Source organism: Saccoglossus kowalevskii, chromosome 13 (assembly GCF_978046115.1).
Source record: "Saccoglossus kowalevskii chromosome 13, keSacKowa6.1, whole genome shotgun sequence".
In the NCBI taxonomy this organism is placed as follows: domain Eukaryota; kingdom Metazoa; phylum Hemichordata; class Enteropneusta; family Harrimaniidae; genus Saccoglossus; species Saccoglossus kowalevskii.
This window is the reverse complement of record NC_140653.1, coordinates 28,190,584-28,216,668: the sequence shown is the minus strand read 5'-3', so window position 1 is coordinate 28,216,668 and position 26,085 is coordinate 28,190,584. Positions and strand designations below refer to the sequence as shown.

The 26,085-nt window shown below is 36.4% G+C and overlaps 3 protein-coding genes across 3 annotated transcripts; 1 reads left to right on the top strand and 2 right to left on the bottom strand.

Moving 5' to 3' along the window:
* Nucleotides 1-215: 215 nt before the first annotated feature.
* On the bottom strand, nucleotides 216-13,383 carry LOC146735219 (uncharacterized). The gene is made up of 5 exons (XM_085507168.1): nucleotides 13,262-13,383; nucleotides 10,251-10,293; nucleotides 7,541-7,602; nucleotides 3,339-3,553; nucleotides 216-3,108 (listed from the first exon to the last, which is right to left on the bottom strand). The coding sequence occupies exons 4-5, from the start codon at nucleotides 3,346-3,348 to the stop codon at nucleotides 1,115-1,117; spliced, it is 2,004 nt and encodes a 667-aa protein (XP_085363294.1). The 5' UTR covers nucleotides 3,349-3,553; nucleotides 7,541-7,602; nucleotides 10,251-10,293; nucleotides 13,262-13,383; the 3' UTR covers nucleotides 216-1,114.
* A 1,312-nt stretch (nucleotides 13,384-14,695) lies between these two features.
* On the bottom strand, nucleotides 14,696-15,121 carry LOC144342645 (uncharacterized). Its single transcript, XM_078005664.2, has one exon. The coding sequence runs from the start codon at nucleotides 15,119-15,121 to the stop codon at nucleotides 14,696-14,698; it is 426 nt and encodes a 141-aa protein (XP_077861790.2).
* Nucleotides 15,122-21,410: 6,289 nt separating this feature from the next.
* LOC146735218 (uncharacterized) lies at nucleotides 21,411-25,283 on the top strand. Its single transcript, XM_085507390.1, has one exon. It carries the CDS (start codon nucleotides 21,411-21,413, stop codon nucleotides 25,281-25,283), a length of 3,873 nt encoding a protein of 1,290 aa, XP_085363516.1.
* The last annotated feature ends 802 nt before the right edge of the window (nucleotides 25,284-26,085 follow it).

Sequence of the window (26,085 nt, the reverse complement as noted above, 5' to 3'; positions counted from 1 at the left end):
TAATAACCATAGTTTACCAATTTCCGAACTTCTCAAAAACGACTGTGAATTGAATGACGTAACTAATAATTTCAACTAGTTATTTTACTAGGCGAAGGCTGTTTATAGGTTTGCAAAAGTACGGTACAAACAGTCAAAATGAACCAAATTTCTTTCAGAATTCTAACAACAGTGTAAAGATGTTAAACTACAGACTGTCACTCAGAAATAACCAATTACAATAGACTGACCATTTATTATATGTTAAAACACAATGTTAACCTAGAACAATATTTCACAGCTATGAAATCTTCGGTCGATAATTACCTCTTTTTGCCTATCGTGTCATTTCTGAGCAAGAGAACGCCACATTATCTTTTGTGACCAGCGACACGGTGTTTGTGACTTGAGTAAAGTTCAAACAGAATATCAGTTTCTTTTGCAAAGTGAGAAATAAAGCTCCAATGCGTGATCAATATATCCGGAGAAAATTTAGTATTGATCTTCCGTGACAGCTAAATTATGTAAATTTGTGATTATTAATAAAAAGCTAATCGGGTATGAGCATTATCCCAAAGCACCTACACACCAGGTTTGACTGAAACATAATTTCGCAATACTATTGAAACGGCTAAAGTTTGTCTACTTATCAAGCAAACATTAATAAAATAATATTAACGGATGTAAAGTAAAAACTGTTCAGGTATTATCCCACAAAAATATATGTACCAAGTTTCATTGGAATCTGACAGGTGGTTCTTGAGATATGTAAATTATTGGTACCCAATTGGAAATGCAGTTTTTATTGAATCTCAAGGACAGCTGTAATTATATAACTGGATCTATCTAAAAAAAATACAAATGATACACAATATACAGTATCAAATTTAGTTAAAAAAAATACTATAAAGTAATAATGTGCACATAATTTTATAATAAAAAATGATAATTATATTACATATCGCAATTGGCTGGTGACTTGATGAGAATGTCTTCATACTGTCTATACAAGTTAATTACTTAAGATAATTAAAGCAAAACAATACATGTGTTTATTGAGATAATACATCTATATCATTGTACGATAATCTGATAACGTGATGTGCAGGTCACATTTTGCATATATGGCCATGAGTTAGAAAAGTAGCACATGTCTGAAGGTTTCTGTGCCCCCACGTCTTGCAAGTTTTTGGTCTACATTATCTATTTCATAGCTCAACTTAATCTCGTGTTTTTTCAATGTCCTTTCTTTTCTAGAAAGAAAGCACATTCTGAGTGAGTCTGTTCCATGACTCACTTTACTAATCTCGCTTGTATTATACTTCTGTCCAGTTTTCAAACATTCTAACACAACCAATAATTCATTTCCCAATTTATCAGCGTTCTTTATGGAATGAACAATTTGCGTGCACACGTGTTCTTCTCGACCGCTTGAATATATAAAACCCTTGTAACATTGTTTGCACTGAAATGGCTTCAACCCTGTATGTGTACGCATGTGCCGTTTTAGATGGCTAGACTGAGTGAAGCATTTCCCGCATTGTTTGCACTGAAATGGCTTCAACCCAGTATGTGTAAGAATATGATTTTTTAGATTACCAGACTGAGTGAAGCATTTCTCGCATTGTTTGCACTGAAATGGTTTCAACCCAGTATGTGTAAGCATGTGCTGTTTTAGATTGCAAAACTGAGTGAAGCACTTCTCACATTGTTTGCACTGAAATGGTTTCAGCCCTGTATGTGTAAGCATGTGACGTTTTAGATGGCAAAACCGAGTGAAGCATTTCTCACATTGTTTGCACTGAAATGGCTTCAACCCTGTATGTGTAAGCATGTGACGTTTTAGATGGCTAGACAGAGTGAAGCATTTCTCACATTGTTTGCACTGAAATGGCTTCAACCCTGTATGTGTAAGCATGTGACGTTTTAGATGGCTAGACAGAGTGAAGCATTTCTCACATTGTTTGCACTGAAATGGCTTCAACCCAGAATGTGTAAGCACGTGCTGTTTTAGATGGCTAGACTGAGTGAAGCATTTCTCGCATTGTTTGCACTGAAATGGCTTCAACCCAGTATGTGTAAGAATATGATTTTTTAGATTACCAGACTGAGTGAAGCATTTCTCGCATTGTTTGCACTGAAATGGTTTCAACCCAGTATGTGTAAGCATGTGCTGTTTTAGATGGCAAAACCGAGTGAAGCATTTCTCACATTGTTTGCACTGAAATGGCTTCAACCCTGTATGTGTAAGCATGTGACGTTTTAGATGGCTAGACAGAGTAAAGCATTTCTCACATTGTTCGCACTGAAATGGCTTCAACCCAGTATTTGTAAGCATGTGCTGTTTTAGATGGCTACACTGAGTGAAGCATTTCTCGCATTGTTTGCACTGAAATGGCTTCAACCCCGCATGTGTGAGCATGTGCAGTTTTAGATGGCTAAACTGAGTCATGCATTTCTCACACTGTTTGTACTGAAATGGTTTCAGCCCTGTATGTGTAAGCATGTGCTGTTTTAGATGGCTAGTATTAGTGAAGCATTTCTCACACTGTTTGCACTGAAATGGCTTCAACCCTGTATGTGTAAGCATGTGTTGTTTTAGATGGCTAGAATTAGTGAAGCATTTCTCACACTGTTTGCACTGAAATGGCTTCAACCCTGTATGTATAAGCAAGTGCTGTTTTAGATTGCTAGACTGAGTGAAGCACTTCTCACATTGTTTGCACTGAAATGGTTTCAGCCCTGTATGTGCACGCATGTGAATTGTTAGATCACTTGTCCGAGTGAAGCATTTATCACATTGTTTGCACTGAATAGGTTTCAGCCCTGTATGTGTAAGCATGTGCCGTTTTAGATGGCTAGAATTAGTGAAGCATTTCTCACACTGTTTGCACTGAAATGGCTTCAACCCTGTATGTGTAAGCATGTGCTGTTTTAGATGGCTAGACTGAGTGAAGCATTTCTCACATTGTTTGCACTGAAATGGCTTCAACCTTGTATGTGCAATCATATGATTTTGTAGATGGCTAGAGCAAATAAAACACTTCTCATACTGTTTGCACTGAAACACTTTTTTCTTGGACTGCACATCAGTCTCCATGTTGATTTCGTCATCTTCTTCACTGTTATCTAGATGTAAAGACATTTTACAATATGTATTTACTTCTACTATTAGGTTATAAAAATATATCTGAGTGTATGAGTTAGAATGCAATATGAATGTAATCTTATTGGATGTTGACAGCAGTTTGAAATAAAACAACAAACTCAGCAAGCAATCACATTACACAATTCAAGTCAATGAATTATCATGCAATTCTAAAATTATTATCTTTTCTCATTAATAATATAAAGCATACCGTATGACATTGAAAGAATAATTCGCTATGTGTATATGCAGGTAATCTTCTGATAAATTGGCAGTCACTTTAATTATAGAGGGTTTGTATTTATTTGTTAAAGTGCAGCATTGTTACTTCTTTGGAAATCTTGAAAAAATAGACATGTACTCTTCCTGAGTTTCATTGTGTGAAGTGTTCTTCATCTATACATTAGCAGCAATTTCAGTTTTCACCTACAAAATAATGAAACACATTTGTGTCTACTGAGTGAAAAGTTGAAAGGCATAATGAAATGCATCAACATATATTTACAGTACGACATTACATTAACCTAGCTAAAATGATGAATATCTTAGCTACCAGCTAATTATGTGCTGAATGATTCCAGCAAAATAGCTAACTGAACGAAATGTATCATAGTGAAAGTATGGTGCGACATCTTAGGAGCCTAGTTAGATTAAATGTAGATTATTAAGATGGTAGGTTAGTGCCTCTGCATCTCCATGCCGTCTAACATACATATGTATTAGCTAACTGGCTGTAATCAAATATATTCTGGTATGTATGCCGAATGCTTAGCATGTTAGATAGCTATTCTGCTAGTCTCCATGGGATTCTGACAAGAATATAATTTACCAAAGTGGGAATATTGTGTGGCATCTGAACATCCCAGCTAGAAAGAATGCTATGCCTATGTTTTTTCATGGATGCTTACAAAATGGCTACTGCATTGGGGTTACTTTATTCACTTGGTTAAATGTTTAGAGATTTTGAATATGTCAATGCATGGAGGTAAACAACAGAAGGAGTCACAACTGGTTTAAAATCAAAGGTTCCATGATCATTTCCGCCGTTTACTCAGTGATTATAATGGTTGCTTGTTAATCTAGCAGCAAACAACAAATTATCGAATTAACATACTTTATGACAGGAAATTCTCATGCAATGAATTTTTCACGTGAAAGCACATTCGTCTAATTCGCGTTTTCCTTGCAGACGAATTATATAAGCTTTATTGTTCAATGCCTGTTACTAATTCACACATTAAAAACTAGTGTTACACTTCCACTGTGATGGACACGTCCAAGGATTATCGCTATCCTTACTGCAGTTCACACTAAGCACGGCAATCATTTTGCCAAGTAAAAAATACGGAAAACAATGCATCGGTATTCAGACAATGTAATCATTCCGTATGTGACATCGTCACGCCAGAAGCTACAGTTACCCAAAAAACAAGATAAGCTCTGGCAATATTTGATGTATTCTAAGCACATCGATGTGAAGATGGCGAATGTGTTTGTTCCGGCCTATTGTATCGATTGGTTGCAAGCCTTTGACCTTACCGTCAATAAACCTTCTAAGACTCGCTGAAATCTTAACTTTCAATTGTTGTACACTGACCATAATTTGAAGGGACTGCAGACGGGAGCTGATATTTCTGATGTCACTATTACGGATGTACTTCGAGAGCCCTCGGGAATATTCGAAAACTGTCTGGCCAAAGGTCATTGTTTAAAATGGCGTCACTGGAACTTAAGTTGTGTACGCGTTCTCGAAGACGATGATTGTTTCAAGTCATCGGAAGTAAATGAAATTTAAAAAGTCGTGAGCGAAGAGAATATATATTTTGTCTCAAAACCGCGACGCCAGGATAATAATGAAAGATGTACCCGGATGTTTTCCAATACCGATAACTACAATAAAACAAGCAGCCTGTCGGCTGAGATAGCTCCACTGTTAGCAATGCACATGGCAATTAAAGAACAGAAGATATCATTAGAAAATGAACAAATCTGAGAGAGGTCCACATGTAGTACCTATATATGTAATATCAAAGCAATTTGACTTGCGGTTTTCAACAAGAAGTCGAAAATATAACTTTTTAACAAAAATTACAAAATATTCACCAAAATTAGAGAATTAAAGATATCATTGCAAAATGAACAAATACCAATAACTACAATAAAACAAGCAGCCTGTCGGCTGAGATAGCTCCGCTGTTAGCAATGCACATAGCAATTAAAGAACAGAAGATATCATTAGAAAATGAACAAATCTGAGAGAGGTCCACATGTAGTACCTATATATGTAATATCAAAGCAATTGGACTTGCGGTTTTCAACAAGAAGTCGAAAATATCATTTTTTACCAAAAATGACAAAAATATTCACCAAAATTAGAGAATTATAGATATCATTACAAAATGAACAAATTTGAGAGAGGTCCACATGTAGTACCTATATATGTAATATCAAAGCAATTGGACATGCGGTTTTCAACAAGAAGTCGAAAATATCACTTTTTACCAAAAATGACAAAAATATTCACCAAAATTAGAGAATTAAAGATATCATTACAAAATGAACAAATCTGAGAGAGGTCCACATGTAGTACCTATATATGTAATATCAAAGCAATTGGACTTGCGGTTTTCAACAAGAAGTCGAAAATATCACTTTTTACCAAAAATGACAAAAATATTCACCAAAATTTGAGAATTATAGATATCATTACAAAATGAACAAATTTGAGAGAGGTCCACATGTAGTACCTATATATGTAATATCAAAGCAATTGGACATGCGGTTTTCAACAAGAAGTCGAAAATATCACTTTTTACCAAAAATGACAAAAATATTCACCAAAATTAGAGAATTAAAGATATCATTACAAAATGAACAAATCTGAGAGAGGTCCACATGTAGTACCTATATATGTAATATCAAAGCAATTGGACTTGCGGTTTTCAACAAGAAGTCGAAAATATCACTTTTTACCAAAAATGACAAAAATATTCACCAAAATTAGAGAATTATAGATATCATTACAAAATGAACAAATTTGAGAGAGGTCCACATGTAGTACCTATATATGTAATATCAAAGCAATTGGACATGCGGTTTTCAACAAGAAGTCGAAAATATCACTTTTTACCAAAAATGACAAAAATATTCACCAAAATTTGAGAATTATAGATATCATTACAAAATGAACAAATTTGAGAGAGGTCCACATGTAGTACCTATATATGTATTATCAAAGCAATTGGACATGCGGTTTTCAACAAGAAGTCGAAAATATCACTTTTTACCAAAAATGACAAAAATATTCACCAAAATTAGAGAATTAAAGATATCATTACAAAATGAACAAATCTGAGAGAGGTCCACATGTAGTACCTATATATGTAATATCAAAGCAATTGGACTTGCGGTTTTCAACAAGAAGTCGAAAATATCACTTTTTACCAAAAATGACAAAAATATTCACCAAAATTAGAAAATTAAAGATATCATTACAAAATGAACAAATCTGAGAGAGGTCTACCCAGGGTACATATACACCAAGTATCAAAGCATTCAGGCTTGCAGTTTTCAAGAAGAAGTCGAAAAAGTAAAACATTGACACGGACGACGGACAATCACTCATATGATAAGCTCCGCTCGACAAAGTCGACAGCGGAGCTAAAAAAGTTAAAGTTTCCGTCTTTTACTGAATGCGCGCGGAGTACTCCGTAGGGACGTAGTTTTAACAGCATTGCAAAGATCGTAAAGTAGGCTTCAATTTAAACTAACACCAACGTGAGACAATTTCATGCAACCCTGCGAAAACAGCCGTTGAAATGACCTATAAAAATTCCACGAAAAAAAACACTTAACTTACTGATAGATCGCGCAAGTAAAATTACTCTTATTCTCGTAAAACAACGCATAGCAACCGAGAAAAAAAAACGCCTTTGGCTACGAGGACAGTGAACGCTATCGTCGGAAATGATCATGGGTTTCAAAAAAGACGTTTAAACAGACAAGCTAGGAGGATTAACTCGACTGGAAAGAAAGGAAATTTAATAGGCTAAAACCAGTTGTAACTTCTTTAGTCTTTTACCTCCATGGTCAATGTTAATGCGCAATGCTTGCAAAATGGACCGTCAGGTTGTCACCACAAACCAGTGTCTTGAGAACCTGTTCAATGTCTTAGAACTTTAAATCCGCTAAAAATAAACACATATCCTCCTTAAAAAAAATTATGCATATGCATATGAATATACAATGTAGATGTAATGTATCAAAGTAAAACTATGGTATATCAGAGCAGTCTTTCTAGAATGTTAATTTTAAGATATTAGCTACATGTAGATATATTGTAGAATTTATATATTAAAGTAAAAAGTATGACACTCTCCATGTACTAAAATTAACGAAATGAACTATACTTACCGAAAAGAGATTCTGAATTGGAAAACCTTTATTCAGTACACTGTACAAACCCAAATATATATCTATGTTAATAAATTATAAACAAATACGTTGTTATTAAAACATTTTAAGTATATATAGTAATAAACAGCAGTGTATGGTTGCAGACAATTTGCCACATATTTAGCATACAATTTGCTTAAATTATTCTTCAATACAATTACCACACTCCTTGAAAATGTTATACATTCAACGCCAGAATCAGATGTTGGTCACTAAGTGATATCTGAAGTTCCGTAAGCATGCTGTACATTGTAACATACATTTTCTATTTTTTATGTCAATATATTTTCGAAATTGAAAAAAAACCACTTTTCTTCAAATGTGTTATTTTTGATAGCGCCTGTGGCAGACAGACTAATTACAAGTGAATGTCCACGCTATTGAATTATGTGCTTTCTGACTTCCGTAGGTCATTGTTTATAGACCATATAAATGGTTTTGAGAGTGACATTGTCTACCAAACATGACAGTGTCACCACATTGTTTGAAGCCTCGGGAAAACACTGATTTTACACAAGTGAATAACAACAATGAAAGGAATCATCAAAACTACAAAGAGTTTAGAAATTTGAGTGATGGACCCAAGTCATTGTTATAGCACAGTCTCCAGCAGGTATTTTACCCATAGGTAAATGTAGATGCAATCTAGCGGAAATGCTATCTATTAATGTGTCTCTACAGTGCCTAGCATAATAGCTACATGTAGATACAATGTAGATGGTATGTAAATATATTGTGTAATATCAGAGTAGCCTCTCGAGCTAGAATATAATGCTAGTTTTCTATGCGTTGCTACAGAGGCTAGGATAATATTTGTGACTTATTTTGGTGCGAACATCTTTCATTTAATTAATTTCTACCATTACAAGGTTTTAAGGGTGAGTCCCAGGTTCGTGAAATATTTGTGGACATTTTTTTTTACATATTTTCAAATGTTGCAAGGTTGTCTTCACACTAATAAAACAAAATAGTTAATTTGGTACTTAGAAAAGTGTCAAATATTAATAAAAATGCGACGATAAACAGCTACGAGTGTCATTGTTTTTATACAGGCTTTATGACGAGGCTAATTAAAATAGATTGACAGACGATTATGCAAATCACTGCCCCCTTCTCAATGAAAGTTATGCGTGTGCTCCACTCAGTAATTACATCAGCAACATGGCTGCCGCCAGTGCTAACACGTTTATATCGTAAAAAATTCAAAAACAAAACAAAAAAACGCATAAATGCGGAGATGCAGTTCGACCTAAAATTGTCTGATACTGGTTCATGTATGACGACCAAGATGCTTTCTTGAGTTCTGACTCTGATTCGGGCTGACCATTGACACGATGACGCTTTGGACCACAGTCCCACTTTCTTGAAGGACTGTGTTTTGACGAAGCAGCAATGCCGTCCAAGATATTACACGACTCGAAATCCACGTCTTTTCTAAGTACAAATCGTTTTGTGTAATATATTCGTAGTTTAGACAGCTCACGTGAGTGGTTAGTGCTGCGGCAACAACAACTGTTTTCACTCCTAACGGACGCGACCAACCGGACGCGACAGGACTAAAGACTAGATAGAACTTCCGGATGGAGCTATGTTAGGAATTATTTTATCACGCTAACAAGACTAACATGGCTTATGACCTTATCCCACAGATTCATTACACTTTGCGTTTATTTTTCTGATAAGATTAAATCATTGTCCTCCCATGTTTGCTCAGTAAACAAGTAACGCCATTTTACCGAGTGGTTTCCAAAACTTCGTTGCATTTTCCCAAAAAATATCCGTCGTTGTATCATTATTTTCGTCGATCGGGACGTCAAAAATACGAGTATTATCCAAGCATAATACCATACAAAAATTATCGTTTCAAATAGGTTTCTAGTCGAGTAGAAAAACAATAAATTACTTTTATGCAAATTTGCTGTTTTCGAGCCTTTCATTTTGGCACTACGCGCTTTACTTTAATAGACGTCTGACAGACACAAGATCAATGGAACAGTTCTTTTTTTACAGAAGATTCTCAACTAGTATACCAATAACTGTATCGCATTATTCGATGAACTTATTAAAACGACAGAAACCTGGAGTCGAATAAAATCAAATGGTAATTTATTCAGAAGTTAAAAAGTTTTCACTTTTGACTCCCATTTCAAGAAAACAAAGGCTCGCATTGTACTGTTCGGACACGGTCCGATTCCCAGTCTGCTGATCAGTTTTTAACAATAGACAGGATGTCTGTAACCTCAGTATGTTTTCCGTGTTTTGAGTGAAAACAACTCAAAAAAGCCTATTTTCGGAAGAAACACGCATACACTTCACTCGTTTGGGAAATAAATATAACATTTTCACACAATTCACACACAGAGCTAACTAAAAATGTATAACATGTAGGTAGTCATATGCCATCTTCACTGTGAAATACAGGTTTGAATATAATCGCCTACGAACCTGGGTCTCATCCTTAAATTGGGAGAATAAATGCCTCAAGGAATATTCGTGACTTATTTAGGTGAAAACAAGTCGCGTTTAAAAAATCATTTATTTCCACTAATACAAGTGTGACTTTCTAAAAAAATTTCGTACCCTCAATTAACAACCAAGAACTATATAATAATTGTTTTTGAAATACAGGGCACACCATCGTGAAACTTTAATATCTAGCAAAACTTACCATTGACTGGTTCTTCTCTTTCTTTCTTGTCACAATCTGGTAACTGTTGAACAAAATGTGCAACGGTCAGTTTAATTTGTATTTTATTTCATTATTTATTGATTTAGTTTTGTATAGTGGCATTTTGAGAGGTTTCTTTGTTTCAACTTATTTGATTTACGTTTTTTACTGTAGTGTGAGCGTAATTCAAACTCACTGCCCTTAAAAGCCAATTATATTTCGATGACACAATAGTGTACCACGCCACGACGTGATTCGAACCTTGCCGTTTGTATTAGGTGGTTTTGTCACGAGGTAATATGCGACCACTTCCATGTTTTATTGTGATTTTGTGAGAGTTGAATAATGGCTCCCTCGATTGTCACGCCTTGACATAGATTTAACCACACGGCTATGTTTGCGTGAACCGACCGACTGTATGATCATCCTGTTTAACAAGCTAGGATTTATTACAATTATTATCATTAAATTGTCAAGTTATTTTTTCAACCTTATTGGTAATATCTTAAGGATCTTTGTATATACCAATTCCTATATAACGACCCTCATTGAAGGGCATATATAAATTATAGCATTACCAATCTGTTGTAGGAACGTTGGAATTGTGCCTGAGCTTTTAGTCAATGTATTATTATAACTGAAGTATTTAACGTAGTAAATGTGTTGATTAAAAAATAACGTTCTACCATGAAAATACCACCACTTATTACATATGCTCTGCAGTTCATTTTGATTTGTCCCTGAAATCAAAATCGGTATTTCCACACCCCATATGCAAAATAGGTCTGAAAGCAAACAAAGTAGTCCCTTTAGGAGTACTGTTTTTCGAAACATAGCAAAAATAAACAATATTTAGAAGTACGATATTTTTCCCTTGGGGTACATGAATATACTTGCCAAGGAAATTGAAATTTGAACAACAGTAATAGTAATTATAGGTAGTCAGTTATTTTTACTAAAACAAATTTGCATATCACCTGCAAAACTAGGCGTTAAGGTGTTCTTTTTTTCACATAAAACGAACTGACTAAACATGCAGAATTGTTATTAATCGGACATTGATAGCGTAGTGTTTTCGTGAGTTGAACAGACGTGAGGTATAATTCAAACTTGTTTATTTATACTCAGCATGAACATCAATACGTTGTACAGCGAATACTACTTGATATAAAATATGGATTGTTAAATAATAGTTTCATGAGGAGTTGACATCGTAGAGAGCATAAAAAGGAGGGTGTGCGTAACAAGCATCAAGTTGCGAAGCTACCATAGGAGGAATTACAGCGACGGTCTGAATCGGGCTTCTCACGACAGCGCTTTGCCTGGTTAGTGTAGTTGTTAACGTTAGAGCGGCATTTGTATTGGTGACAACTAATCGGGGAAGTGCCAAACACGTGTTGGTACTCTAGAATATATCATGCGAAAAACGTTCGGAAAATAAAACAACGCTAATGATTGGCGCATACAAACGAAACGCAAAACTGTCGTTCCATATTAGGAATGACACGCGACTAACACGAGACAGAACTTTAGTGGGAATTTCGGGGGTAAGCAGACAAAGTATCCTGAGAACGCAATAGGAAACAATGTAGTGAACGTTTGGAGATAGCGTCACAGTTGCTACAGAAACCAATATAGTTTCTCAGGGTTCAACTCGTGGTTATCAAAACAATGTCTGAAGTTACAAACTAACTTAGAACACATCATAAAGAAAGTAAAATGTTGCATGTTAGATAACTGCGCGCGACATCACCCATGCAATAATGTTTTCGGTATTTTCACGGTCGATATGCAAATAAACATGGTATATCCATTGGCTACCGAACTATTTTTATTTTGTTATTTTTATCCGTCGGCGGATTAAATTGTTCAGCAATATTGTTGGCATATTAGGTGTATCACATGGAAAACTACGATTGGGAGAACTTAATGTATGTTGACCACCTGGAAACTGAGTTTTATAAACCTTGAAGGGCTCGCGAAAAATCCACCCGCAGTAAAATCAGCGATTACTATGGAGCCGCAACCATCAACATCGACATACCAGGAGGTTTCTGCTGGCGACGTTGCGGCGTTACTCAGTTCCAAATAAAGATTACCAACGCCAAATAAATAACATTTTAACCGGTAACCAAGGCTCATTCAATCCACGACCAGCAAGCAATGTCCCAAACTAAAGTCAACCCGTCAGTGGAGTACCGCAGTTGCACGGCATGTTTGTCAATGCACAATTATGTGATGGAACTTTTAACTTCAACGTAAACTGTGTATCATAGTCGTCCAGTTCAAGTTCTGGTTCTGTCCTGGCCCCAACTAAGTATAAAACGCCCAAGAGTTATTTATTCGAACGGTGACTCGGATTAGACGTCTGATCATTTAATTTTCACAAAGACAAGTGACATGCGTTCTACACTGACACGTATTGCAAGGGCGTAACACTATCTCGGAACATATTAATGGGCAATGCGGCTCCCCGACCTAATTTCCATCCCTGCTTGTTGCACGATCTTTCTTTAATATGAAATATTCAAATATAGAACATATGTAATAATAACAGAACCCCATACCTTCCTTGTGGCTTTCGTTGCGTATGTAATTTATTTTCACTCGAGATGCGGTGTATTCTGCTGTACTTTCACGAGCTTCGCTGTGAAAGTATGGCCGCAGGATACACCGCATCACTCGTGAAAATAACTTCAATACCCAACGAAAGATGCGAGATGCAGTGTATTCGCTTCGCTCGTGAGAGTACGGCCGCAGGATACACCGCATCACTCGTGAAAATAATTTCCATACGCAACGAAAGCCACGAGGAGAGTGTTGGGTTCTGTCATATTATTCTACACCAGTGCAACAAAGCATGGCAATGGTCTCGTGGGTTTCGATTACACGCCGCTAGGACAACACACGCCATCAGTTCGTACGCATTATTTGTCATTTCACGAGATCAATAACTCAGAAAACATGAATGTCTGTCGAGTATACTATTATAGCAGACATGTAACACTTACCTTTCTCAAAGATATTCCTTAATTTTGACTGAAAGTTGTCCTATAAATTCTGTTTGGTGCAGTCAATCGCACAATGGTGGAGATCACGTTGACCTTCACTCAATACCCTTTGCGGTGAAACCATTTTATTAACAGTGACATCGCCTCTAGTTGGCGCTCTTGTCAAATCCTTTAAATGCTCAAAGTTGATTCTGCAGAGGAGTCACGGCTCAGACAGGTATTGTTACATATTGCACTGTATGAAAACCCTACTCTCATTTCTTTTTGCGTATCTGAATATCATGATGATTCTCGGTGTTGTTGGAATGTTTGAGTGAAAATGATACCATCTAATGATGAAAAAACGAAAAAGTTTGAAGTGACGTTGGAAATTTTTAGATATATTCTACGCATTTTGCACGAAACAAAAAATGCAAAGAATGAATTTATAATCACTCATAACGGGAATTATGTTCGCCCTGTCTGCATAGACTTACACCCACCATTATTGACATTTGGTGTAAAAATGTCTTCATATACAGACCCACTAAAAGGTATTCACGCACCGCATCACACGCACTTACCAACTACGAAATCATTCAATAAAATAGCTAGTTAGAATATGTAAATTATAAACTACGGCGATATTTAGGTAGCTATTTAGAATATCTCAATTATAAACTACGACGTTATTTAGGTAGCTATTTAGAATATCTTAAATATAAACTACGGCGCTATTTATTTAGCTATTTAGAATATCTTAATTATAAAGTAGGGCGCCATTTTGGTAGCTATTTAGAATATCTAAATTATAAACTACGTCGCTATTTATTTAGCTGTTTAGAATATCTTAAATATAAACTACGGCGCTATTTACTTAGCTATTTAGAATATCTTAATTATAAACTACGACGCTATTTAGGTAGCCTTTTAAAATATCTTAAATATAAACTACGGCGTTATTTAGTTAGCTGTTTAGAATATCCTAAATATAAACTACGGCGCTACTAGTATTTTTGTAGCTATTTAGAATATCTTAATTATAAACTACGACGCTATTTAGGTAGCTATTTAGAATATCTTAATTATAAACTACGGCGCAATTTAGCTATTTCAAATATCTAACTTATGAACTACGGCGCTATTTATTTAGCTATTTAGAATATTTAATTATTAACTACAGCGCTATTTACTTCGCTATTTAAAATATCTTAATTATAAACTACGGCGTTATTTATTTAGCTATTTAGATTATTTCAATTATAAACTACGGCGTTATTCAAGTAGCTATTTAGAGTCTCTTAATTATAAACTACAGCGCTATTTATTTAGCTATTTAGATTATTTCAATTATAAACTACGGCGTTATTTAGGCAGCTATTTAGAATATCTCAATTGTAAACTACGGCGATTTTTGTGTAGCTATTTAGAATATCTCAATTATAAACTCCGGCGCTATATTAGGTTAATCTTGTTTGCCATGGAAATATTCTTTGCAACCCATATTTTTTGAAGTCGTGCCAAGGCACTGGTTGCCATTCCAATTCTGTTATTGATTTCTGTTTCGCTGGAAACATCTTCTGGGATTGTTGATCCAAGATATTTGAAGCTGTGTACTTGTTCGAGTTGTTCACCATTTACCTTTGCTGATATTGTTTGGGTATTCTTATTATTTGTAACCATTGTGACCATTCTTTTACTCTTTTCAGCACTGATTTCCATACCGTAACTTCTTGACGTCTTGTCTAACCTTTCTGTTAGGTCTTCAAGATCTTTGGCATTATCTGTTATTAGGTCGATATCATCTGCAAAGCACAAGTTGTTGATAACCAATCCTCCAATTTTTGCACCTCCGTGGAACCCTTCAAGTGCATCCAACATAATTCTTTCCAAAAAAAGATTAAAAAATGAGGGTGAAAGAATGCAGCCCTGTCGAGCTCCGACGTGTTGCCCATCAATACTGTAGTCTTTGCATGCGTATACAGTTGTCATACTCGGTCGAAAGCTTTTTTGAAGTCGATGAAGTTATGGAATAGATAATATTAGTGGTTGCGATGTTTTTCACACAGTATTCTCAGATTTGTTATTTGCTCGACCGTGCTTCTGCCTTTCCTAAAGCCAGCTTGGGTATCACATTCTGATGCACTGAGAACTTCTTCAATTCTAGGTGTAATTCTGTTTTGAATTACTATGAGAAGAACCTTGCTAGCGTGACTTGTGAGGCTGATGGTGCGGTTGTCAGCACATTTCTTGCTTGTTGAATTTTTCGGGATGGGGATTAAAATTGACTCGGTCCATTGTGTTGGCCATTCTTCTTTCTTTAATATCTCGTTGCATAGGAGCAGCAAAATATCTACCATGGGCTCACCACCATTTTTTATCAGTTCGTCAGTAATGTAATTACTAGAAGAAGACAATTTTAAGTGAAATTTAACCAATATCTAAAAAATATACACAGGAGTCGAACCATGATCAAACTTGGTCGAGAACACAAACTGGTTAATGTAATATTCAATATTATACATTGAAATTAATCAAGGATGATACGGACAAGGTAAAAAAGAAACTTGTTAGATGTACTTTTCATAGTGTATCATTATAACTGAGATAAGAGAATGTCGCAATGCGTCCGTTACAGTAAAACCCAAACTGCCTTGTTATAAAATGTAGCTTTAAAATAAAGTGTCGCGATAATAACATTTTAACCAATTTCATATCAATAATTCTCTATCTTTCGATTAAGTAAATGTGTGTGTAAATGAAGAGTACAAAATCGAGCACTTTTATTTTTGGATACGCAGTCACTCAATAATATAATTTGGTAATGAAAGACTATAGCTTGTACAATTGTCCAATACATTAATTATATATATTACATTACGTAAGACAGGTAATATTTAAGAACACATGTTCTAAACTAAACGATGCTCGCTTTAGATAATGGGTATTCAGACATATTCAGAACTCATATGCAGGACACAGGCCGTTCACAACGACCTTTACCTTCGATGTTGTTCAAGAATACCGACTTGAGTGCAGATAATCTTGAAAACAAATACACTAATACAAAGATTGCAAAAAACCGTGCAGCTTTACTGCCGTCCTAAAAGGGGTGGACCAGATCCTAAACGCCGTTGTCACACCGGGCGCAGTACGTGTTTCAGTTAAACAGCGACTCACGGGGATGATAGTGTACATAGGTAAGTTGTTGATTAAACATTTTGTTGTTATCAAATGTTTTCGTGTTCTAATTCTCTGTCACCACATTTAAAGGCAAAGAGGAATATCATTTCTATTTATTTTGAAAATATTTTCGTCTTCGCAGAACTAGATGGCATAGACACGGGTTCCAATGACGTTGGACGACTAGGAAGCAAAAACCATATTTTTCTTACACGGGAATTACTTGGCTTGCTTGTGCATGTGTGTACAAATGTTAGTTACACACTCTTCTCGTTAGTTCGTTCCCCTACGCTAGTTGTATTGCTTATTTCAACTGTAATATTCACGGTATTCAAATAGGGGGTGTAGTGAGGTAATAACTGAATAACAGGGATTATTTCTTTCATTTATTCAATCTGTTAAATTATAATGCCGGCGCGCCTCCCCTTAAATCCACACGTGCTTGTGATAAATGACCTGCAAATAAACCTACCAGACATTTACTATAAGGCTCTGAAAGTTTGGACAGATATACCAAGTTTCGATTACAATAATCAAATATCGAATCGCATTAACATATATTAAAAAGAAAATAAATGAGCTTTCCTTCGCGGTATTCAAAAAAGTAGCATAAATTGAACATTACTTACCAAACATTCAAAAGCTAACATTATCTGATCTGATCAATAAAAGTTATCAGGACACTAGATATATCACTTAAACGGCATGAATCAAGCTCTGTTGGTACCCTGGATCCCCCCCCCCTCCGCGACATATCACATACTGTAGCATCAAATAAGTCTTCTAGTATGATTTTTATAAAAAGAAAACTTGCTTTTACTCTTTTTTTTTTTTTTTTTTTTTTCAACTTTTTATTAGAGTCTTTTAAAATTTTACATTACTGGAAAATACATGTCTCTGGCATTATATAGAGCTATAGTAACATATTTTGATCTTCTACAATCCATGGTCAAAAAACAGAATTGTTAACACATAAACTTATGTTGTCAACTTTAAAAAGTTACCCCATTTTTTATTGTGAGCAGCTAATTTATTTTTCCTATCAGCAATAGCAAGTTCAATATTTTGTATTGATTGAACATATCTTTTAAAATCTATGAAATCTGGTTTATTTTGTTTACATTTAGATATGTACACAAATCTTTTGCCAAGTAGTATGAGGAAATTTACAAGACAAGACACTTCAGGGTCTCCTAAAATAATTTGCCACTGTTTTGGTCTATGCTGCATTTTTAGTTTATTTCCCCATAGCATGAACAAATTTTCCCAAAAGAATTTCACATATGAACATTCACAGAAAAGATGAACTAATGTTTCATCTTCTTTTTGACAGAAAGTACAAAGAGCGTTTTCCACTCTTGGTGGCTTCATTTTCACTAAGTTTATATTGGTAACCAAGATTTTATGCAATATTTTGAATTGAAAATCTCTTAGCTTACTATCAATAGTACATTTAACTGGTAGCTGATAAAATTCTTCCCAACAATCAATGTTAATTTCAAACAGATGAATAAAATAAATTTCAGTCCTTGGTCGGATAAAGATACTGTTTATCATTTTGTGATAAACATTCCTTGTTGTACAGTCTTTTAATTTTAATGATTCATCTCCAAATATTAAATTAATATCTTCAACATGGTTTACCTGTGTGTTTACTATCTGCACCTTTGAGATGGCGTTCACCAAACCAAACCATCTCAAAATTGATGAACTGGGAACACCTTTATTTTGGATATAATTCCAAGTCTGTTTTTGTCCATTATCTTTATACATCTGTTTGAGGTACATCAAACCCGCATTTACAAATTCTGGGTAATATACTGATTTTCCTGCTACAGTTATATTCTTGTTGTTCCATATAATTGATTCATTTACAATTTTATTGGTTTTTGTGGGTGGTATCTCTATCTTAATGTCTGTCCATGTTTTCAACATGGTATGAAGAAAACCTGTTATTTTATGTTGTAATCTATATTAAAATTACATTTCAATAACAAATGAACTTGCTTTTACTTACTTACTTTATGATCTTTCTAAATGTTACGTTTTATCATTCACGATAGTAATTGATACGAAATCTGCAGCATTTCAATTTAAAGTACTTGACAAAATGCGAAGGTAGAAAACCCAACCTGTTCATTCTGCAACACATCTAGTGAAACTATTAATCACATTTTCTATTGTTAATATGCTTGAGGTTTATTGGCCCATCTTCAATGACGTGTTTAACAACAGATAATAATCGGCAATTGTCTCTTAAACCTATTAATTCTAGGCAGACCAGAAATGTTTGGCAACGGCCGTTTATTAGTGTAACACTAATACTACAGATACTCCATTATATTATTAGACATATATACACATTGCTCAATCCATCAATCGCATCAACACATTACATTATTGTCATAATTGTTCTAAGTAAATATAAACGCAGAGTAGTCTCCTTGGTAAATGCTATGATATGCAGCTAAGAATCAGTGGCCAAATAGTTTATTAAACAATGAGTTTTTTTCAATTACTCCCCCTGGGGTATGAACTGCTTGAGGGCTCACTGCAATTAAATGTTCTGTGTGAGTTTATTAAAAGCCATAACTGTCTTAAGCGGCAGTTTGTATTATTGTGATGATCATTGACATGTTACGATGTCCATTCACCAAATTGCGATACCCATTCACCAAATTGTGATACCCATTCACCAAATTGTGATACCCATTCACCATATTGTGACACCCATTCACAATATTGCGATATCCATTCACCATATTTTTATATCCATTCACCATATTATTAATATCCATTCACCATATTGTGATATCCATTCACCATATTGTTATATCCTTTCACAATATTGTGATATCCATTCCCAATATTGCGATATCCATTCACCATATTGTTATATCCATTCACCATACTGTCATATCCATTCACAATATTGTTATATCCATTCACCATATTGTGATATCCATTCACCATATTCCGATATCCATTCACAATATTGTGATATCCATTCCCAATATTGCGATATCCATTCACCATATTGTTATATCCATTCACCATATTGTTATATCCATTCACCATATTGCGATATCCATTCACCTTATTGTTATATCCATTCACCATATTGTGATATCCATTCACCATACTGTCATATCCATTCACAATATTGTTATATCCATTCACCATATTGTGATATTCATTCACCATATTGTGATATCCATTCACCATATTGTGATATCCATTCGCCATATTGTTATATCCATTCACCATACTGTCATATCCATTCACAATATTGTTATATCCATTCACCATATTGTGATATCCATTCACCATATTCCGATATCCATTCACAATATTGTGATATCCATTCCCAATATTGCGATATCCATTCACCATATTGTTATATCCATTCACCATATTGTTATATCCATTCACCATATTGTTATATCCATTCACCATATTGCGATATCCATTCACCATATTGTTATATCCATTCACCATTATGTGATATCCATTCACCATAATATTATATCCTGTCACGAATGTCAAACATTAAATCATGTTTATGTTGTATGTCGTGATGGTGGCGTTTTGTGTTTGTCTTACGGCGATAGATAGGCAATGTTGTTTTTGGCGATAGATAATTGTTAAATATAGAGTGGCAAGATGTTTCTTTTAGTCAGCACTAGGGAAGCGGACTTTGATAGAACCCGATCTGAACGTTCATGTGATCAAATGTGGATGTCCGATCTTGTAGGTACCACAGTAAGCCATTGAATAATATTGCATCATGGGAGTTTGTGATCTATTCTGGAGGACGTCGGTTCGCCGTTGTTGGCAGTATACCATTTTTTACGCGTCTACTAATCACGCGTTTGCAAGTAACGTTAGAACAATACACTGTGTATTGTCATACAAATTAATGTATTGTGATCTACGGAATGTGCATCATAAAGATAATTCTATTGGCCAATTCCGGCCTACTGCAGTTAACGAGTGGGGAAACTCGCCAGTGAATGACATTCCCGATTTTGGTTCTGAACTGGATGTGCCTTCTAATTTATGTTACTGGCTACGGAGGTGTACTGCGGTGCAAGGGAATCCACCCGGACCACTCTCCTTCTACAAGTTACGAATATTGGACAGATAAACTCTGTAATTGATTGGTATCGTGCTCGACTGAGTGTGCAGCGTGTATTCTACGACTACAGTGCTTCTGACTGCGTTTTGTAATTACCGTCGTCGCCACCGTTAGCAGAGACTCGCTGGAAAATACACCGTTATCACGCAAAGACCCGTTTTCATCTAGTTTGAAGAAACTGTATGTAGGTAGGGCTGTGTCCGATCGCCAGTATATTATTTGCGTCCGTTGTTTGTTATGTATGTTTGTCTCTTAGTTTTATGCATGCATGCAAGATTCTATGTTAGACAATTATTTACATTATCGATTTAGGCATTTCCTCGTAATAGTATAACGTAATCCACTACCCTTTTCCCGTGTGGAAATATTACAATATTATTACTGAATTATATTTCTAGTGTTATATTTTTTGTGTAACAAAACAACGTGTACCCCACTACCCCTTGTAACGGGTCAGGCATTTCCTGCCCATCTTTTAGGTGTGTGGAATAAAGTACGTTGTTTAAACCTTACTCGTGTAGCGTGTACTTGTTGTTTATGTCGCATATAAATTATATAACTGTCCTAAGTTTCGAATTATTAAAGGACCCAGTTCACAGGGGTGTTATGGGTGTCATTTGTTTGGGACAATTTGAAACCTTAGCTCAACCCAACTAGCACCCTGTGACATTTTGGTGGCAGCGGTGGGATTCATAAGTTTATAAATCAATTGGTTAAATTTATGAATTCATTGAGTACATTTATAAAGCCATTAATTATATCGAAACAAATCTATCAGTTGTTGTTGGATTGAGTGCGACATATCAACAATTCCTTGCTACAATTAATCGACTAGATTAAATTTATAACATGGATATTGATGTGGGAAAGTTAAAGCAAACTGGGGAAGAATTGGGTTATGAGGGGCCTGCCCTAACAAAATTTATTCAGGAAGAGAGAAGTAGATTAATCATTGAATTTAAAGAGAATCAACAACATGCTAGGGAGGCAAGAAAGGCAGAGAGGGAAGAGGCAAAGGCACAAAGAGAGGAGGCAAAGGCACAAAGAGAGGCAGAGGAACGGTCTGAAAAAAGAAAGTTTGAAGAAAAAGAGAGGGAAAGGCAATTTGAATTAGAAAGAATAAAAACAGAAATAACCGTGAGAGCAGAGAGAACTGGTGGCCAATCCCAGGATTCATATATGATGGGTGCTAAACTTCCTAAACTGTCAGAATTTAAGGAGGGCGAGGATATGGATGCGTTTTTGGTTCGATTCGAGGTATTTGCTAAAAGTCAACACTGGTCAGAAGATGTATGGGGCGTAGGTTTAGGTGCACTTTTGACTGGTAAAGCGCTTGCAGTGTATGTTAGTCTTCCTGTAGAAGATTTAGCAGACTATAAAGCAGTCAAGGATGCCTTGTTAAAACTATACGATTTGAATGAGGAGGGATTTAGATACAAATTTAGGCAAGCAACACCTGGGAACATGGAAACGGCGGCTCAGTTTATGGTAAGGTTAGGAAATTATTTGGCAAGATGGGTGGAATTATCGGGCCTTGACAAAACGTATGAAAACATTTTGGATTTGGTGACAAGAGAACAGTTCATAAACACATGTAGTCCCGATTTGGCTTTATTCCTTCATGAGCGGAAGCCAAAGAATTGTCATGAAATGGCTGAATTAGCCGATCGTTATAGGGAAGCTCGTCTGTTTAGAAACCACAGAACCCCTCGTAATGTTAATGTCAACACTGATGCTTCTTTTGATCCTGGCCAGAAACAAACTGGTAAAGGTAAGCAGAATCATAGTAAAAATGGTTCACGGCGAAAAGAGACCCGGACATGTTTTAAATGCCATAAGGTAGGTCATATTGCACCAGATTGTCGTAGTCGTGCAATGAAGTCAGCAGCTGTTGAGGTTGAAGGTGAGAGCAAGCAGATCTCAGCAACCTGCGTGGTCACTCATGCAGATGGTAATAAGTGTTGTAGGCCCAAAGCAGGTAAGTTAACTCTGAAATGTGGCCATGATTTACCATTGTTTAGTTTGTCTAGTGTTAATGCCAAGTCACAAACTAAAAGTTCGAAAATGCCTGTGGTAGAGGGTACCATTGGTAAGTATAAAATTAAGGTGTTAAGAGATTCTGGGTGTAGTGGTGTGGTCGTTAGAACCAGCTTAGTAGAATCTAATCAGTTTACAGGAGAGGTTCGAACCTGTTTGTTAATGGACGGTTCGTATCGCAGTGCTCCTGTGGCAAAGTTGTATGTCAACACGCCTTATTTTAAAGAATGGGTTGAAGCTCTGTGCATGAAGCAGCCAATCTATGATTTGGTTATTGGAAATATAGAAGGCGCAAGAGAGCCGGGTGACCCAGATCATGATTGGCCACATGTAGAAATAGGTCTGAAAGTTGACCGAGAGAGTAATGATACAAGAGATCATGAAATGGTCCAAGCTGTACAAACTAGAGCACAGATAAAAGCTCAGAGTAAGCCTGTCCGTCCTCTTATAGTAAAAGAGTTTAAGGAAACTGATGGGGTTGAGTCACACCCTGTTACTGTTGAGGTGCTCAGGGAAGCGCAGCGAACAGATTCAAGTTTAGTTCAAGTTCGTAAGTGGGTGGAGTCGGGCAAAGAGAAAATTTCAGGGAGAGGCAACAAGTCCAAATTTGTGGTGAGCAAAGGTCTCATCTACAGGTTGTATCAATCACCTAAGTTAGGTCAGGGAAGTCGTGTTAAACAACTTGTAGTGCCTACAAAATTTTGCAACGAAGTAATGAGATTGGGGCATGATTGTTTATTATCTGGTCATCTTGGGACCCAGAAAACAGTTGACAAGATCTTAACACAATTCTATTGGCCTGCAATGCATGGCGACATCCAAAGATATTGTCAGTCTTGTGATGTATGTCAGCGTACGTTTCCTAAAGGGAAGGTTGGTAAAGTACCCTTGGGGATAACGCCTCTTATAGACGTACCTTTCAAACGGGTTGCGATTGATTTGGTCGGGCCTATTGATCCCGTAACAGATAAGGGTAATAGATATATTTTGACGTTTATGGATTACGCCACAAGATATCCCGAGGCGGTGCCTTTGAAACGAATCACAACAGAGGTTGTCTCTGAAGCTTTAGTTGGAATTTACAGTCGGTTGGGTGTACCTGAACAGATATTGACTGATCTTGGAACCCAATTTGTGGGTGACCTGATGAAGGAGGTAAGTCGTCTTTTGTCAATTAGGCGGATTACTACCACTCCTTATCATCCAGCGTGCAATGGACTTGTGGAAAGGTTCAATGGAACTTTGAAAACAATGCTCCGTAAAATGTGTGATGAAAGACCAAAGGACTGGGATCGGTATGTAGATCCATTATTATTTGCCTATAGGGAAGCACGAAATGAGAGCCTTGGCTTTTCACCATTCGAACTCTTGTATGGAAGAACGGTCAGAGGTCCCATGTCAATTCTGAGAGAATTGTGGACAGGTGAGTCTACTTCTGGAGAGGTGAAGTCAACCTACCAGTACGTGTTGGATCTGCGTGACAGATTAGAAGAAACGTGTAAACTCGCTAGAATGGAGTTATCTAAAGCCCAGTCACGATACAAATTTCATTATGACAAAAAGGCCAAACAGCGTCAATTTGAGGTAGGTGATCATGTTCTACTACTGCTCCCTACAGCACACGACAAGTTAAGAATGCAGTGGCAAGGGCCTTACATTGTGAAGGAGAGAGTGGGTCAGATGGACTATCGGATTGAAAGGAAAGGTAAGATTAAGCTTTATCATGCTAACCTGTTAAAAAAATACGAGTTGAGATCGGAAGAGCCTGTGAATAAACATATGGGCGTATTGGAGTGTGTTGGTGTTGGATTAATCGATGGTCACGAGTTGGACGATTCGTGGGCAGACGATCCAAGTCGAGAGACTGCCGACTTAGTAGAAACCATCACTATTGCAGGTAAGGAAAGCATTAAAGATGTGCACATCTGGGAAGGGTTAGACGACGAACAAGCGAAGGTAGTTAGCATGCTACTTGTGAAATTTGCTGACACTTTGTCGGATATTCCTGGTAAATGTAGAGTAGGGCAACATAATATTCATTTGACCTCCGATGTGCCAATCAGATCACGTCCATATCCCCTGCCATATGCCTTGGAGAAGACAGTAAGGGATGAAATCCAAACTATGTTGAAAATGGGGGTCATTGAACAATCAAACTCCCCATATTGCTCCCCAATCGTACTCATTAAGAAAAAGGATGACGCAATTAGGTTCTGTACCGATTTTCGGAAGTTGAACAAGATTACCATTTTCGATGCAGAACCAATGCCAAATCCCGAGGAAATGTTTGCCCAATTGGCTAAAGGCAAGTATTTTACCAAATTAGACCTAGCAAAGGGGTTCTGGCAAATACCACTGGCACCAAAGGCCAAGGAAAAGACCGCATTCCAGACTCCTTTGGGCCTTTTCCAATTTATTTACATGCCCTTTGGACTTGTAAATAGTCCGTCCTCGTTTAGTCGCATTATGCGTGTGGTTCTCAAGGGCTTAGATGGAAAGGTGGTGAACATGGTTGATGATATCTTGATTTATACAGAAACTTGGGTAGAGCACATGACTATTTTTGCAGAGGTTCTAACTCGTTTAAAAAACGCAGGGTTGACGGCAAAGCCAAGTAAATGTTTCATAGGATATAATAGCTTAGAGTTTGAGGTCATCAGGTGGGTCATGGGCTGTTACGAATGATACCTGAAAAGGTTGAAGCACTCTTGCAGGCAAAACGCCCATGTACAATAAAACAAGTCCGATCATTTCTGGGTATGGCTGGGTATTACCAAAAATTCGTACCTAATTTTTCCACTATAGCAGCCCCCCTGAGTGATCTAACAAGAAAGGGACAGCCTAAAAAGGTGAATTGGGGTGAGCCACAGCAAAAATCTTTTGATGATTTGAAGGAAATGTTGAGTAGACAACCTGTGCTGAGTTTACCAAATTTTGCGGAACCATTCATAATACGCACAGACGCGTCTAACTGCGGACTAGGAGCAGTTTTATTGCAAAATAAAGGTGACCATGCATTTCCTATTGCCTATGCAAGTAGAAAATTATTGGATAGGGAAACCTCTTATTCAGTCATTGAAAAGGAATGCCTTGCACTTGTGTGGGGAATACATAAATTTCAGAGATACTTGCATGGACGGGAATTTGTGATTGAAACAGATCACCAACCGTTAATATATTTGAACCGTGCCAAAGTTTTGAATGGCAGATTAATGCGCTGGGCTCTTTCCCTACAACCTTATAATTATAGAATAGTAGCTATAAAAGGGTCTCATAATATTGGTGCTGATTATTTAAGTCGCAGCACTGGTGCAGAGACCGATAACTAATGATATAATGATTGACAATCCTGACTTCTTAGATGAAGACTACGTTTCATCTTAAAGGGGGAGTTGTGTCACGAATGTCAAACATTAAATCATGTTTATGTTGTATGTCGTGATGGTGGCGTTTTGTGTTTGTCTTACGGCGATAGATAGGCAATGTT

Excerpts from the sequence above, each read along its gene's own strand:
- LOC144342645 (XM_078005664.2), bottom strand. The coding sequence starts at position 15,121 with ATGTTGGATGCACTTGAAGGGTTCCACGGAGGTGCAAAAATTGGAGGA.
- LOC146735218 (XM_085507390.1), top strand. The coding sequence starts at position 21,411 with ATGGATATTGATGTGGGAAAGTTAAAGCAAACTGGGGAAGAATTGGGT.